This window comes from Elephantulus edwardii, unplaced genomic scaffold (genome assembly GCF_000299155.1).
Source record: "Elephantulus edwardii isolate Elephantulus edwardi_28Jun2011 unplaced genomic scaffold, EleEdw1.0 scaffold00017, whole genome shotgun sequence".
NCBI lineage: Eukaryota > Metazoa > Chordata > Mammalia > Macroscelidea > Macroscelididae > Elephantulus > Elephantulus edwardii.
In genome coordinates this window covers 15,404,085-15,421,448 of record NW_006399767.1, presented here as the reverse complement: position 1 = coordinate 15,421,448, position 17,364 = coordinate 15,404,085, and the positions used below count along the sequence as shown (strand labels likewise).

At 40.2% G+C, this 17,364-nt stretch overlaps 1 protein-coding gene across 1 annotated transcript; it reads right to left on the bottom strand.

Annotated features, from left to right (window-relative positions):
- Window positions 1-246: 246 nt before the first annotated feature.
- MRPS10 (mitochondrial ribosomal protein S10) lies at window positions 247-17,068 on the bottom strand. The gene is made up of 7 exons (XM_006881989.1): window positions 17,021-17,068; window positions 11,195-11,259; window positions 11,028-11,100; window positions 6,402-6,538; window positions 3,609-3,717; window positions 828-917; window positions 247-330 (listed from the first exon to the last, which is right to left on the bottom strand). The coding sequence occupies exons 1-7, from the start codon at window positions 17,066-17,068 to the stop codon at window positions 247-249; spliced, it is 606 nt and encodes a 201-aa protein (XP_006882051.1).
- Window positions 17,069-17,364: the final 296 nt, after the last annotated feature.

Here is a 17,364-nt window from a genome sequence, read left to right as displayed (position 1 = left end):
ATGTGTTGCTCACATTTGTTAAAATAAGATCTGAAATAATGGCATGTGTGAAATAAATTCAGATAAGAAGGCCACTCTGCTCTAGTCCAATCTATCATGAAAGTCACACTTCCTGTTTCCCACTGATCAGAGTATCTGGCCTCTGAGGTGATGCAAAATCCTATCAGCTGGCAGCCGTCACCATTCAAGCACATCCATCTGCCCATCCTCACTGCAAAGCCAGGCACACAAGGTCTTGCTATGGCTTTATGACTTGCTCTCTTCTTTTTCTGCTGGTGCTGTTTCCCAGATTGGCTCCTTGATGTGTTCTGGTAACCGTTCTAATCTTGTCTGAAAAACAAGTAAACAAAAGAAAAATACACAAAAAAACTAAACTCATGAAGACTTAAGTGAACTCACTCTTTGGCCGCAGGTTAGACTTGGGAATTCTTTTTCCCTAACTCCTCTTGACTTCTTTTTCATTCCCTTCTCATTTTGCAGGGTTTTTAAATAAAGAAGGAAATATGATGCTTTATAAAGTACATTTACATGCATAATCCTCTGTGACTTGCAAGGACTGCTATTTAACATGGTCTCCATAACTAGACAACTACTTTGAAAAGGGAAACATCGGAGCAGGCTCAGGAGGACTAGGGCTGGAAGTGGTGGGTTCTGCTGAGATGACAGTATTGTAGAGGAGGGAAGACCCCCAACAACTAGGCAAGCGCTCTCCGACCCAGTTGAGCTCAGGGCTCCCTCCACTCAGTGATCTAGAACTAAAGCTTCACCACATTAAAAGGACAGTTACAGATGCTTCCCTCCAGGGTAAGCAGAAATTCAATGCATACCTTTGTGACTTCCATGGCAACCCCTTCAGGTAAGTTTCGCTGAATATATTCCAAGTAGACGTCTGCTGTACTTCCAGTCAGATGCTCTAGCTAAAACAGCGTATGTTAAACTGATCAGGCTACAATGTCAGAAATATCTTTTGAGGTAAAATTCCTTTAGTAGAGAATTAAACATTTTGAATTACACAAGTCTGGTAGCTTAGTGCTAAGAAACTGTGCTGCTGAGACAAAGTTAAGTGGTTCAAATCCACCAGACGCTCAGCAGAAAAATGATGGGCTATGCAATCTCCTCCCAATTTACCTCTGAAAACTTGCTAGAGGGTCAGCTATGGGTTGGTTCTGACTCAATGGCACACAACAATAACATCACTGTGAAAGTAGAGCTATCTTTTGAGGTAAAATTCCATCAATACAGAATTAACCATTTTGAATTGTACAAGTTGGTGATATTTGGTACATTCAGTGTTGTACAATCAATCCTACTAGTTGAGTCCCAGAACATTTTCATCATTCTCAAAGAAACACCAGTGAGTAAATAGTTGCTCCTCACTCCCCCTTCCCCAAGCCCCCAGTAGCCACTAATCTATGCATTCATTCATGATGGATACTTAGACAAATGGATCAGACAATCCATAAAGGCTTCTTTCACTGAGCATATTTTTGAGGTTCATTTATGTTAAGCCTCTATCAAAACTTCATTTCTTTTTTATGAATGTCATGGTCCACAGAGTTACGCAGCTAACCCAGAAGTCATGCCTCTCTGAAGGTTCAACCTCACAAACTGGTCCTTGAGAGAAAAATGGCGGTGTCTTCTTGTGTCATTTACAGCCTTTGAAACTCACAGGAAGGTCAGCTATGAAGGGCAGTAATGAGACTATAGGGGTGTTTTTTGGTATATCCATTCACCACTTACTGGACATTTAGGTTCTTTCTGTTTTGAATAGCATTGTTGTGTTCAAATTTTTGTTTGAATATATGTTTTCAATTATTTGTGTATAAATTTAGGAGGCCAGATGGTTTACATTCTGAAGAAACACTGAATGATTTTTCTAATGCAAATATTTTTAAGCATGAGTGTGTCTTCTTTGTAAAAATAGTGAAGCCTTACCTTTACTTTATCTAACAAATCTTACAAAGAATCAACAACTGAAAAAAAACCAAACCAAACAAAACAAAACCAAAAAACAGTGCAGCTCTTGAGATTGAAATGACTGTGAGAGCTGGGTCCCATATCTCCTTTCCTTCCACCTGCAGCTGCTTCACAGAGTGCTTCACGGGAGAGAGCTGGCAAGCATGGGGTCAGCACAACCTAGACAAGTGCTCCAGAAAACAACTCTAAGCAAAAGAGACAAAAGGACTGAACCAGCAGATGCAGCCAGTACAAGACTCTGCTCCAGGAGGACACATTCTGTCTCACATGGGTGAACACAGTTTCAGGTTTTTCTCTTTAAGAGTAGGGCCTATATCTTCAATGTATATATAGTTGTTGTTGATTGCTGTTGAGTCAAGCACAACTCATAGCGATCCTACAAACGAAAGGCCTGAAGCCTTTCTATAACTGTCGACATTTATCAAAGTTCATAGAGTTTCCGGAGACATGTTGTTTAGGAAGTGAATGCCACTCCTGCTTCTGCACTCTCAAATTCTGGTAGGTTGCTTCCCATATAAAAGATGTATACACGTTTGCTGTCAAAACATTTTCTTTCAAAAAAACAAAAAAAAAACAAAAACATTTTCTTTTACTATGAAATGGACGTATTCTAAGTGCTCTAGATAAATAACTCACTTAATCCTTACACTAACCTTATGCGTTAGATACTATTCTTATTATCATTCTCATTTTATAGATGAAGGAATTGAGATATTGGTCACATGGCTACTGAGTACGGGCATACCTCATTTTTTTTGTACCCTGAATATATCTTGTAAAAAACTGAAGGCTTGTGGCAAGCCTGGAGTGAGCAAATCTATCGGTATAATTTTTCCAGTAGCACTTGCTCACTCATGTTCTGCCAACTTTTGCAGTATTTTAATCTTTTTTCACAGTGTTAGTGCATACTCTCGGGAGAAAGATGGGCACTCTCCACCAGTGTGATTTACTGCCTCTGAAAACCCACGAAAGGGTTAGCTATGGGTTGGTTCTGACTCTATGGTATACAGCAACACCGCATATTTAATACACTATCATGTAGGGTAAACATAAGCTTTCACATGCACTGAGAAGCAAACAAAAAATTCATGTGACTTAATTTACTGTGACATCCACTTTATTGTGGTGATCAAGAACCACACACCCGCAGTAGCTCTGAGATGGGCCTGTGTCTGGGTGTGGACTCCGGGAATATGGCTTTTAGGGCCATGCTATCCTTAACCAGAAGACTACATGGATAAAAAGATGAATGAAAACCCTCAGTGCTGCGATCGCCAACAGCGAAACTGCAGTTAGTACATAGAAAGAATGATTAGAATTGGGTAGACCAATTAGAATTTTTGAAATAAAAGCCAAATTATTCCAGGGCTTTCAAGTAGTATACAAATGTGTCTATTAGTGACACTCTGTATTACTGAGTTACAATATGGCTTTGTTTCAGTCTGACTTTCCTAGCCAGCCACTTCTGTAAGAACAAAACAGACATTTCTCTTTTCTACAATGAATAGTAACTGGGCTGACTGAAAAGGAAGTCAATCTGGTCAATGAAAGGAAAGTTATAATATGCTAATGTGAAGTTTGGGGCATTTGAAAAATGCTAAGATTGCATTTTCTATCTAAAATGAACATACCTCTAGACATCGATAAAGAGTTCTCATTTCATACTGAACTCTGTGCTTCTTAAAGATATGAACTGATTTGAGAAGAGTCAATCGTTCTATTTTCCTTGGAGGTTCATGCCTGGAAATGAATGAGCAAAACAATATACAAATCAGCGAAGTGATGTTAAAACTTGAGTCACTGTAATGAAAGCATGATTCAACAATTTTGTAGGTCAATTACAGTTATTAACTACAGTTTACAGACTCCCATTTGCCACTACTGTCATCTGTTAACAACTGCTGTCATCAAGTTCAGACCAAAATAAACACCACAGACAGCAACAGAACACTCTTCCACAGGCCCAGATGGGTACACTGAGCTGGCATGTGAGGACTCAGGAGCACACACACAGCTGCTGCTTTCACACTCACTGAATGGCATCAGTGGGTCAGACCCCGAGCAATGTCTGCTGTGTATGTTTCATTTTAGAAAAAGAGATGCACCAGTAATTATAAAACTATAGTCAGCATTCTGGAAAAATGTGCCTTGTGTTTTAGTTAGAAATGGGCCTTGTTAAGTACAAAGAACAGATGACAAGACAAAGGTAGGCTTGACCCCACCATGACTCAAACAGCAAGTGAAGCCTGCCTTGCTTGTAGATGGAATTATTAGGTGGGAATGGGTCACAAAAGATCATCAGATCCAAAGAGCCTAAAAGTTCATTCATTAATCTATCCCCTTGCTCCATGGAGATCCCTAACATGAGGGTTTCTCATATCAGTGCAATCTCCAGAGAAAGGATTGCCTTAGTTTTTCTGGTTCACTTAGTCTAGTATATTGTTGTCAGGTGCCACTAACTTAAGTTCGACTCACCGTGACCCAATGAACAACAGATCTGACCCTTCCTATCCTGTGCCATCCTCATCATCTCTGACATATCTGGGCCCATTGCTGCCGTCACTGTGTCAATCCATCTGCTTAGGGGTATTTTTATTTTCCCCTGACCCTCACCTTTCCAAGCATGATGTCCTTTCCAAGGAATAGCCTCTTCTGGCAATACACCCAAAGTTTGTGATAGAAAGTTTTGTTATCCTTGCCTCCAAAGAGCATTCTAGCTGCACTCTTTCCAAGACACATCTCTTTTTTTTGGCAGTTCATGGAATATCCAATACTCTTCTTCAACACTGCTAGTCAAAGGCATCAATTCTTCTTCTGTCATCCTTATTCACTGTTCAGCTATTAGATGCATAGTGATGGAAAAGACCATGGCCTAAAGTACGTACACCTTAGTACTTTAACTGACATCACTGTTCCTCAATCAATTGCAAAGGTCTCTCACTGCAGACTTGCCCAATGCAATACCTCCCCTGATCACTGGTACCAAGGCTGTTGTTGGTTGTGGATCCAAGTAAAATGGAATCGCTGACAATTTCAATCTCTTCTTCATCTATCATGATGCTACTTATCCTAACGTCCAGTGGGGAGGAAATTCTGTCTTCTTGATGTTGAGAAACAATTCCTATTGAAGGCTTTATTTCTTTGATCATCTACAACAAATGCATCATGTCCTCTTCACTTTCAGCAAGCAAGGTTAAGTAATATGCATAACAAGTTACTGATGAGTTTTCCTCGGAGCTTGATGGCATTCTTCTTCATAGAGTCCGCTTCTCAAATGATGTGCTCAGCACACAGAGTGCAGAGATCTAGAGAAAGGATACAACCCTGATGCACAGCCTTCCTGATTTTAAAGCATGCAATGTTCCCTTGCGCTGTTTACACAACAGCTTCTTAGTCTACGTTTTGTATGAACATCATTAAAGAGTTCTGGGATTCCCATTCTTCTCAATGTTTGCCACAGATTGTTGTGATCCACACAAATACCTTTGCCCAGTAAATAAAATATAAATAGACATTCTTCTATCATTCTAGTCAATAGGAAGGGTTAATCCTGCTAAAAATAATACACAACAAACCTAAAGTCTATCAATCATTTCAAATGCATGTGAGGTTGGACAATGAAGAAGGAAATCAAGGAAGAATCCATGCCTTTGAAATGTGTTGTTGGCAGAGTACTAAAAATCCCACGGACTGCCAAAAGAATAAATCTGTCTTTGAAAAAGTGTAACTGGCTGCTCCTTTTAGTTAAGGATGGCGAAACTTCATCTTACGTACGTTGGGCATGTTGTCTGGAAAGGTCAGTTTTAGAAAAAAAAAGACATCGTGCTTGGAAAGGTGGAGGGTGACAGAAAGAGAGGAGGGCCCTCAATGAGATAGAGTGACACAGCGACTGTGACAAGAGGACCTAGCACGGCAGAGAACTCGGGGAAGGTTCAGGATAGAGCAAGGCTCCCTTATGTTGTTCACAGGCTCACTATGAATCATAATAAACTTGATAGAAGCAGCAACAACATCACAGGCTACCGATGCAACAAACTTGGAAGCTGTACGGCCAGAATGTCATCTGAAATAGTTTGGGCATGTTATCAGGAAGGGCCAATCTCTGGAGAAAGGGATTAGTCCTATTAAAGTAAGTCTGTTAATAAGATGTTAACTCTCACATGATGGAGTGAGGACTCCCTGCAAGTGGCTGGCACAGTGAGCAAAAGCACAGTAGAGGCTGTGAGGTGAGTGCTGCAGTGCGCCTGGTTTCCTTCTGCCGAACAGAGTTGTTCTGAGTCGGAGCTGCTTCAGTGATGACTAATACCACCCAGAGTGAACGTTTATCCCACTTGAAGCACTCAGACCTATCAGGATCAGCATCATTTTCCTGGTGGGCCATGTTCTAGTAGCTAACAAGTCAGATAAAGAAATGTTATACTTACACTTTTATAGAGAGACCAAGTTCTTTAGCAGCAAGCACAGCAAAATACTCATAACTGTCTAATACAGCTTTATCATGGCCTTTGACCAGAACTGACAGGCGCTTATACAAGGTGTCTGGTTCATCAGAAACGGTTATCTATAATTTCAGAATTAAAAGGTAAGTTTCAGTCTGACAATTACAACTACTAAATATATAAAGATAACAGATTACCTTCAATTGAACCAAAGCGTTTGCTAATCAAAGAAGAGAAAAAGGCTGAGTAACAAAGATTCTTACCACTGTGCCGACTGACAGCATCATGATGGATGGGGAAGAGATTAAGATTTTTTTTTTAATTATTTTGTGTGCGTGTACCGTCAAATCAGATCTGACTGGTACAGGAGGATATTGCGCCTCCTTCTCCGGCACAGCATCTGGTGGATTCGAACCGTGTTCCTCTGGGATTGCAGTGCAGCTTCTTGCCACTAGGCCACCAGAGCTCCCCCGAGATTAAGATTGTTAAAAGCTTTAGTTTGCTTGACTCCACAATCAACACGCCTGGTACCAGCAGCCAAGAAATTAAAAGACAAATTTCATTGGGAAAGTCTGCTGTCAGAGACCTCTCCAAGTACTAAAGAACAATGATGTCAGTTTGGAAACGAAGGAGCACCTGATACAGGACATGGTCTTCACAATCACTTGCTATGCATCAGAAAGCTGGACAAGGACTAGGGATGATAGAAGGAAAATTGATGCCTTTGAGCTGTGGTGCTGGAGAAGAGTACTGAATATAGCATGGGCTGCTGGAATAAATAGGTTCGTCCTAAAGTGGGTGAGACCAGGCAGCACCTTAGAGGCAAGGATTCTGAAGCTCTGTCTGACATACTTTGGACATGTTGCAAAGAAGATCTATTCTTGCAGAGGGATGTTATGCCTGGGAGGGGGGAGGGACAGCGCAAAAGAGGAAGACCCTCTATGAGATGGATTGATTCAGTGACTTGGGGTAATGGGGGTAGGTGTGTCAGAGACAATAAAATTGGCAGAGAATAGAGAAAGGTTCAGTTAGGGCTGTTGTGCATAGGATTGCTATGAGTTGCAGGCAACTCGATGGCACATAACAACAACAAACAACATCTTAACACTGTTAAACTTAGGACAAAGATAGTATCATAGTCACAGCTTCACACCCAACATGAGAATCTGTTAAAATACAGTGGAAATAAAAATGACTTTGCAGGAAAACTGCATAATCACTAAGTACTTCAATTTAAGAATTACTGAACTTTAAACAGAAAATGAGAAAAGATTCTAGGGTTTGTTAACAAAGCAGTCTGGCTGGAAAGCACATACTCAGAAATAAGCTCTGCCACATCTAAATGAATGATGATAGTAAGCTACTTAATCTCACTACACTTTAATTTCCTCATATATAAAACAGGGTAATAATACCTACGCTATAGCTTACAGCATTTCTGTAAAATACAAAAATGAAAACATAGATCAAGGTGCTTATAAATGGTAAAAGGTGGTTTTAGAAAGGTGAGCTTCTGCTCTTCATCTTATTTTTTATTAGGTTTTATTCATGTATGGTGTGCCTGTTCTAATGTACAAATTCTTCATTTCTAATTAAAATGCTCTGACACTGACTGTACACATGACTCTCCTCCTTCCACGCCAACATCTAACCACCCTAGAAATAATGGGTTTGACATTTCTGACTTTCTTTCAAGAGGTAAATTACCTTCACTCTATTCATCCATTAAGCCAATAAATTCTATTGCTAATCCAATGATTTAGGGTTAAGTTACTTCACCCTTACAGAGGTTTATTTGCTGAACAGGAAGCTAACCACCCACTCCCAATTACTCAAAATAGACTTCTTGGGAGAACAGATATATTGATATCACATGTCACAAGTTGGATCACAGAGGAGAAAGGAAATGGTCCCAAGAAATTCTAAATTCTTAACAAATACTAAAAATAAGAAGAATTCACATTATAATCTGACTGCCTAGTTTAGATTGGAAAATGAAGACATCTGGCATCAGGAGATTTGATTTCCCACCTGACAAGTGGCCAGAGAAGGAGCAGGTGCCCCACTCATAACGGGACAGCCTGCCTCGGTGCCCACCTGCTCTCTTCTTCCCTTCTAAGCCTCGTGTCAGCAGTCTGAGTTAGAGACTAGGGATTATATGAACTACAATAGAAACAGAAATAGGGAGCTGTGGTGGCCGAGTGCTAAGGAGCTGCACTGCAATCCCAAAGGCATGCAGTTAGAATCTATCAGTTGTTCCACGGAAAAAAGATAAGCAATTTCCTCCAATGCGATTAAAACTGCCTCTGAAAACCTGATGGAGGGTCAGCTATCGGTTGGCTCCAACTTGACAGTACACAAGAAGAAGAAACAGATTTAGTAATTATGGAGAAAAAAATTATATGGGGGGAAAAAGAGAAAAGAAACAGCAACATACTATGTAAAACACAGTTCCATTCTGCTTTGAAAAATACCATGAATGTGCATAAATAAGAGAACTGCACAATGACAAATGTTTAGAAGGATTCATGCCAAAGTATTAAAAAATGGTTCTTCCTGAGCCATGGAACCACAAGGTGTGGAGTATTTTAAATGCCATATAGTTCTACAGTTCACAAAAACTTAAACTCATTGTTGCCTAATCAGAACTGACTCCTAACTGACCCTCTGGTGGGTGTTCAGGAGGCTGTAAGTTGTACAGAAAGAGATTTTCCCCGCGGAGCTGCTGATGGATTTGAACTGCCAAACAGATGCTATTTTGGGGTTAGCAGTGCAGGTCCCAAGAGACCACACTACGAGAGTTCCCTGTCCTGCATTTATGAGGGTTAACCTGTAAAGACTTTCTAACGTTTCAAAAACTGGATTAATGGAATCACAGGAATCAAGGCTACATAGCTGCTTCTTTGAGCTACTGCTTGCTTTCAATAGGGAAATAAAGCATTGAGCAATGCTTTAGGTCCAAGCCCAGGCCTCTATCTTAAAATTAACATTAGAAATCCAAGTTTTACTGGGAATATACCCTGAAGAGACCATAGCTGACATCCAAGCAGATATATGCACACCCATGTTTATTGCAGCTTTGTTCACAATAGCAAGGAGTTGGAAACAACCTAAGTGCCCATCAACAAACGAATGGCTAGAGAAGCTGTGGTGTATTCGCACAATGGAATACTATGCTGCATTGAAAAACAAGGAACTCATGCAATATTATTCAAAATGGTTGACTCTGGAGAACATTATGCTGAGTGAAATATCCCAGTCACAAAAGGACAAATATTACATGATGCCACTGTTGTAGAATGGGACTGTCCTTGGGGTTGGGGAGAGACTGAGTAAGATGGGTTCAATAATGTATACTGCACTGAAACAGAGGAGGGAGAAAACTGTTTAAAAGAGATATATAACTAGGTATTTCTGTCATCACAGGAGACTAGAGCGAGGGCTACATGGTGGAGGGGACCTGGGGGAGGGTTTGTAAAACAATGAAAGAATCTTTTCTTTTACTTTTCCATAATTTTTGGACTCATGTACTTATAACTTGTTAGTCAAATTTGTGTCTTCTAGGTTGCAACACCCCCATGATACATCTTCAAGGATATGAACATGTACGGCCAAGCACAATCAATAAGAGTGCATCTAAATTCCAAAATCAATCTCCATAATAGTCTATGTGTTTCCTACTGCCAAAGGGGCCCTTTAGAGTAGTGAGAGAAGATCTTCACCCTGAAACCCACAGCGTCCCTTTTCAGCAGGAAGTAGCTAAGAGAATACGCCATCCCCTTTTCCTTATGACTCAGGATGAAGTCTCTCTCAGGGAGGAGTGATAGGGAATGGCAAAGGACACACTGACAAAGAAGATTAATCAGAACTGGCTTTGACAAGCACTGTGGCACTTGGACAAGAACAAACTGGGAGGAGGGTAGAGAGAATAGTGCAACAATGAATGAATGGAAACCCAAAATCTCTGTAAATGTTTATGAAAATTAATAAAATATAGAAAAAAAAAGAGAGAGAGAAAAAAAGAAATCCAAGTTTTCTGTTAACTTTTGTTAAAATATCAATTATAAAACAAAACAAAACATTAACATTAAAACAAAGACTTGAAGGTTACTAGGTAAATACTGTTCCATAACATATAATCTTTGCATCACTACTTATGACAAAAATGCTTCACAGTGCACTAAGCTATGAGCAAGAGGTTATTCATTCTGGGTCATTAATTTAGTCCTTCAGAATTTACCTTGAAGCCCTGAACCACAGCACACACATCTAGGGACATAGGAGAATACTTCATCTAGGCACACAGTGCACATGCTAGTAATGCAGAAAACCTTTTTTTTTTTAATTCTCAAATTTAGGAAATAACTTTTTTTTAAAAATTAATTTTAATAGACATTTACAGAGGTTTTGGATTTCCATTCATTCACTGCCACTTTTCTCCCTGCCCACCCCTCCCCACCAGTTCACTCCCCTCTCCGAAAAGAAAAAGGAAAAAAAAATATTCCTTCATTAGTATACAATTCCCCCATCCCTTCCCCCCCAGGGAAATAACTTCTAATAAAATAATGAAAAATTTACTGCTAATAGAAACAACCAAGAAATAGTACTTACCTTAGGCTTGGTCAACTCCTTGGGAATATCAATGTGTAGGTTTAAAAACTGCACCCACTTTATATTGGTACTGCTATATGAAGGGAGGAAAAAAGATGTCTAAGAGCACAAGACAGCACAAGAGCCCAAGAGATTGTTCAATTTAGCCTATCTAACGATATACTTACACAAGAAAACCACCATTTTCCACTGCACTGTTTTTAGAACTGTTTAAAAAAAAATTTCCTGAGTCCTAGAAAAGAAGGAAAGACATGTATTAGCATTAAAGTCAATTTTCAAACCATTCCATTTCCACTACAAATCGAAGGCTATAAGACATTTAACTTTGGTTATTGGTCTTAATTTTTTTTGGAATCTTGTTCCCAACATATGAGTTTGTGATTTTTTGTGTTCAACAATATCAGTGGGAAGGGGTAAAGACTATAAGACATTTCAAGTCAAATGCTATCTGAGCATGAAGGTAATGGTCCTAGGAAAATGGCCAAGTTAATTTTAAGAAAACGATGGAAAAGATAAAAGTTGATATTAAAAAAGCAATCTCAAAATCTTTAATAAATTTTTTAATTGTGATTTTAATGAACATTTACAGAAAGATTGGATTTTCATTCGTTCATTGCTGCATGCTTTCTCCTTCTCCCTCCCTCGCTCCTCCCAGAGTTTACTTTCTTTTTTAAAAACCATTCATTGTTGCAGGAATCTCAAAATCTTTTTTTTTTTTTAATTTTTGTGTGTGTGTACCGTCAAATCAGATCTGACTGGTACAGGAGGAGACTGTCCCTCCTTCCCTGGCAGAGCATCTGGTGGATTTGAACCGTGCACCTCTGGGATTGTAGTTGCAGCTCCTTGCCAGAGATCCCCTATCTCAAAATCTTTTTTTTAAAAATCTGCATTTTTTTAAAACTAAGAAGAATAAAAAGCTCAGGAACAAGAAATTTTTGAAAAAAGTAATTTTCACATTAAAATAGCTATGAATCAAAAGTAAACAAATTATATCAAATAACATCACATCACATGAGATTTCATTTTCCCCATAATTTTTACATCTTAATATACTTACATATTTTGTCTAAATATACTTGCTCAATAGACACTATTGTCTATATAATGCAATGTTAAGAGTCGGACTAAGAATTCTAAAGTATCCTTCTTTTGATGCTTTCACAAAGATTTTCCAGCATATGTATGCCCTGGCTTGACTGGAATAAATAATTTCTAAATTAAAATACACATTACAACTTTAACATCTATTACTATCTACTGTTTCACCAACTGCAACAAGTGTTTCAAAATCCTTTATTTGTTCTGCCCCCTGGTGGCGGACAATATCCAGCTTTACAAATTTATGGGACTGCTTCCATCAAGTTTTTGGGGAGCTCTGGTGGTCTAGTGAGGAAGGCGCTTTACCAGCCCAAAGAAGGGCATTGCCACAGCTGCTCAGCAAGAGAAAGGTGGACAATCTCAGGTGCTGAGTCAATGCAACAATAGTGGCATTTGTAGTTTCAGGGAGTCTTGGTGGCCTAGTGGGTGGGGTTGTGCTGCTGACCTACATGTGGTCTCTCTCTGATGGTCTGAATACACCATCTACTGGAGAAAGATGGGCGACCCCCTCCAGCATGAGTTACAGTCCTGGAAACCTAGTGGACCATCAGCTACGAGTCCATCCTGACTCCTGTTGTTAAGTGCTGTCAAGTTGACTACGACTCACAGCAACCCTATGAACAGTGATTCTGAACCCTGCCCTACCCTGAGCCAACCTCACTGTCTCTAACACACTTGACTCTGCTGCTAGTTACCATGTCAATCCATTTTATCCAGGGTCTCTTCCTCACCTAAGCTGTCCCTCCACCCTTCCAACCATGATGTCCTTCTCCAAGGACTGGTATCTCCTGGCAACATGCCCAAAGTATATGAGACAGAGTTTCAAACTCTTTGCTCCAAGGAAAAACCTGCTTTCACCTTCTCCAGGATAGACTTGTTTGTTCTGGCAGAAATAACATTCTATGGTTTCTTCAATATTTTTCTCCAGCACCACAACTCAAAGATATCAATTCTTCCGTCACCCTTATTCAGTGTCTAATTCTCATATACACAGCAAACAATTGAGAAGACCATGGCCTGGATCAGGCACACCTTAGTCTCTAGACTGTTATCATTGCTTTTTAGGACTCTGGAGGGGTCCGTGACTGCAGGTTTTCCCCATACAACTCGCCTTTTGATTTTCCTCACTGCTGGTCTCAAAGGTATTGATTGTGGATCCATGCAAGAGAGGTTTGGTTATCTAACGGTAAGATGCTGTGATGCATTCCAAGAGGCAAACAGTTGGAATCCAATAGCTGATCCACAGGAGAAATATGGAGAATATGCTCCTGTGTGATTTACTACCTCTGAAAACCTGCTGGAGGATAAGCTATGGGTCGGTTTTGACTCAACAGGACATTAACAACAACTGCACAGTAACAAGTCTCTTTTAGCTTTATTTGTAGTTTATCCTCTACCTGCTTTTCCTTTCAGTGTTCCTCAGATTAAAAAGTGTAACCTGATAAATTGGCAGCACAATGTTGTGTCAGCAGATAGATTTTTTTTTCAGTTTCTTTTTTTTTGAAATTTTATTAGTATTAATGAACATTTACAGGGATTTTGGGTTTTCATTCCTTCATTGCTGTACCATTCTCTCTAACCTCTTCCCCAGTTTGTTGTTCTTCCCCCGCCATCCGAATGTCTGTTTTAATTGTCCAATTGCCACAGTGCTTGTCAAAGCCAGTTCTGTTTAATCTCCTTTGTCAGTGTGTCCTTTGCCATTCCCTACCACTCCTCCCTGAGGGAGACTTCACCCTGATTCATAAGGAAAAGGGGATGGCGTATTCTCTTAGCTACTTCCTGCTGAAAAGGGACGCTGTGGGTTTCAGGGTGAAGATCTTCTCTCACTACTCTAAAGGGCCCCTTTGGCAGTAGGAAACACATAGACTATTATGGAGATTGATTTTGGAATTTAGATGCACTGTTATTAATTGTGCTTAGCCATACATGTTCATATCCTTGAAGATGTATCACGGGGGTGTTGCAACCTAGAAGACACAAATTTAACTAACAAGTTATAAGTACATGAGTCAAAAATTATGGAAAAGTAAAAGAAAAGATTCTTTCACAGTTTTACAAACCCTCCCCCAGGTCCCCTCCACCATGTAGCCATCGCTCTAGACTCCTGTGATGACAGAAATACCTAGTCACATATCTCTTTTAAACAGTTTTCTCCCTCCTCTGTTTCAGTGCAGTATACATTATTGAACCAATCTTACTCAGTCTCTTCCCAACCCCGAGGTTAGTCCCATTCTACAACAGTGGCATCATGCAATATTTGTCCTTTTGTGACTGGGATATTTCACTCAGCATAATGTTCTCCAGAGTCAACCATTTTGAATAATATTGGATGAGTTCCTTGCTTTTCAATGCAGCATAGTATTCCATTGTGCGAATACACCACAGCTTCTCTAGCCATTCGTTTGTTGATGGGCACTTAGGTTGTTTCCAGCTCCTTGCTATTGTGAACAAAGCTGCAATAAACATGGGTGTGCATATATCTGCTTGGATGTCAGTTATGGTCTCTTCAGGGTATACTCCCAGTAGTGGAATTGCTGGGTCAAATGGTATCTCTATTTGCAACTTTTTTGAGAAAGCGCCATACTGCCTTCCACAGGGGTTGTACCATTTTACACTCCCACCAACAGTGAATCAGGGTTCCAGTTTCTCCACAACCTCGCCAGCATTTGTTGCAAAGCGACCCTGATATGATAAAGTAGAACTGTCCACCAGGGTTTCCTACAGAGAAAGTGTTGAGGGGAGGAGTGGACTGTGGACCTTTACCTCTGTGGTGCCAGTGGTGGGCTGAGTGCTTAACCACTTAGCCACTAGCAATCCTTCAGAAGGAAAACCACATCTGTGAAAATACTTCTGTGAGTAACAGTTTAGCAAACCCAAAACTCACTGCCTTGAGTAGATTCCTAGCACTGGCAGCCCCCCATTGGCACCAACAGGAGTGGCTGCTTGGTCTAAACAGATGATCTTTCAATTAGCTCAGCCCAATGCCCGACCCACTATGCTCCTAGAATATTTAAAACACTCTGGTGATGAGAAGAACATTTTAGCCTAAGTGAAGCTTAATGAAAACAACCAACAGCTGCATAAATACTTTTTTTAAAGGAGGGAGGTAAAAAAATGTTCTCTGTTCTTAGCCATTTTTAGTTTATCATCTTTCCTCTCTCCAAGACAGAAACAAATTAAAGCGTTCCATACTGTCCTTTGGATCAAGGGGAAAACCAAAGAAAAATCAGACACAATATAAGGTAGTCAGAGGCAGATGTCATTCTTCACATAATTACAAAGAAACTCCTTCCCAGAAGGAGTTTATGCTGTCACCGATGAGGTGTACAAAGGACATCCTCCCAACCAAGCTCTCCCAGTCTAAACCTATGCTTCTGAAAATTCTAACAAAAGGGGCTCTTATAGTCATAAATCAACTTTAAAGACATTTTTTAGTTTTGTTTTTAAACGTGTGGTAAATATATATGACATTCAAATTCATTGCCGCTGGATCAGAACTGACTCAGCTGATGCTCCAGTGGGTTTTTGTGGTTGTAAATCACAGGAAGAGATTGCCCGAGTTTCTCCCTTGATGAGGAGGCAACGTGACTCTTGGCACCTAACAAGAGCAATATGTATATAACGGAAAAACTGACATTTCAACATTCTTTACGTGTAGATTTCAGTGACATTATGTTAAAGTTAAGTTCTTCTCCCTTTCTCTGTTTTTTCTCTAAGGGGTATTAAGAGGGTGTGTGTGTCTAACAGGAAGCCTGTCTTGGTGGGTTTCTTTCTGTTCAAACCATTGACCTCCATCTGCCTTTTCTTAACAACAGTTGTTCTAAAGTGTGGTCTAAGGACCACAGGAGGGAGCTCAGGTGGTTAAGTTGCACAGGAGGTTCGAATCCACTTGCCAGAGGATGGGCATTCTCCTCCCATGTGACTTAATGACTGAAAACTCGCTGCTGGGTCAGCTTTGGGTTGGTTCCGACTGGACAGTACACAACAAATAGAAACTGGGGATTCACGGGCACTTTCAAGAGATAAGGTATATCACAACTATTTTCAAAACAACACTAAACCGTAAATTGGAGGTTTGCACTCTATTAAGCGCACAGAAGCATTTTCCAGAAGCTGCATGACTCCGATATAGCCACAGATTAAACGCAGATGCACAAATTAGCATCTGTCTTCTGTTAGAAATCTGTTATTCTTCTCACTGAGTATGTTTTTATTTAGGAAATGAAAGTTCTTTCCCACGAGAAATGCTAATTATGTTGACATGCAAAGGATTTATTCGTACTTTTTAAATGCACAAGTATTTTAAAAACATACCAGTTTTGAAATAAAAAAAGATATCTATTTTACGTTCTAATAAAATGCTACAAACCCAAACCTGCAAATCTCTTTGGAGTTTGCTTCTCCTCCAAGCTACCAGAACAGGAAGCAAGCAACACCACTCGTCGGACTTCACCGGCTCCTGTCCAAATGTCATACCTCTCCGCTGTTAAGGGGCATTATTTCAGTTTTGTTTCATTCTAAGGGTCTGAAATAGACTGTCGGCTCAGTCCTTCGTTTTGGGAAGGCAAGCTTCCCTGCGAAGCTCTCTAAGCCTGTTTGGCTTTCTGTCTGTTTTAAAATTGCATATGCAAAAGGATGGGATGCTGGAAAATTATATTTCATGTATTTTCGAGCGCTCAGATTTTAATATTCTACTTCCTGTGTTTGCCTTGACCAATGTCATCAAAGGATGCAAGGTACAACGAGCATCTCGCCATATTCCTTATAAACAGCGAGCTGTGAAGTGCAAAATAAAAACTTGGGAAGGCGCCTGATGGTCAGAACTGCGCGTGGCAGAGACCTACGTGGCAGCTGTCCCCGTCTGCTGGCCCAGCGTCCCCCGACGCGCCCAGTACCTGCCAAAGACGCCGACACACGGACCAGGTTACTGCTCTCGCCGCCATTTTTGCCGCACGCCCTCCCTGGATCACTTCCGGGGTCACAGAGGCGTCCGCTACCATAGAGTTCAGCAATGATCATAGAGACGAGATTTTGTGGTTTTGTTTGTTTGTTTACAGTTAATTGAGACTACTGGTGGCTCCGTTGAAGTTGGTTGCCTGGCTAACACTGCTCCCAATAATGTTACATTACTTTTATTTGGTTACCAAGCCCCATCAATATTTTCTTTTTTAAAAAAAAAATTATCATTAATTTCAGTGAAAATTTAGAGATACTTTGGATTTTCATTCACTCATTCATT

Coding starts and splice junctions, on each gene's coding strand:
- MRPS10 (XM_006881989.1), bottom strand. CDS start 17,068: ATGGCGGCGAGAGCAGTAACCTGGTCCGTGTGTCGGCGTCTTTGGCAG. Junction 11,260..17,020: donor TGTGTCGGCGTCTTTGGCAG/GTACTGGGCGCG, acceptor CTTCTTTTCTAG/GACTCAGGAAATTTTTTTTT. Junction 3,718..6,401: donor CTTGGTCTCTCTATAAAAGT/GTAAGTATAACA, acceptor ATTCATTTCCAG/GCATGAACCTCCAAGGAAAA.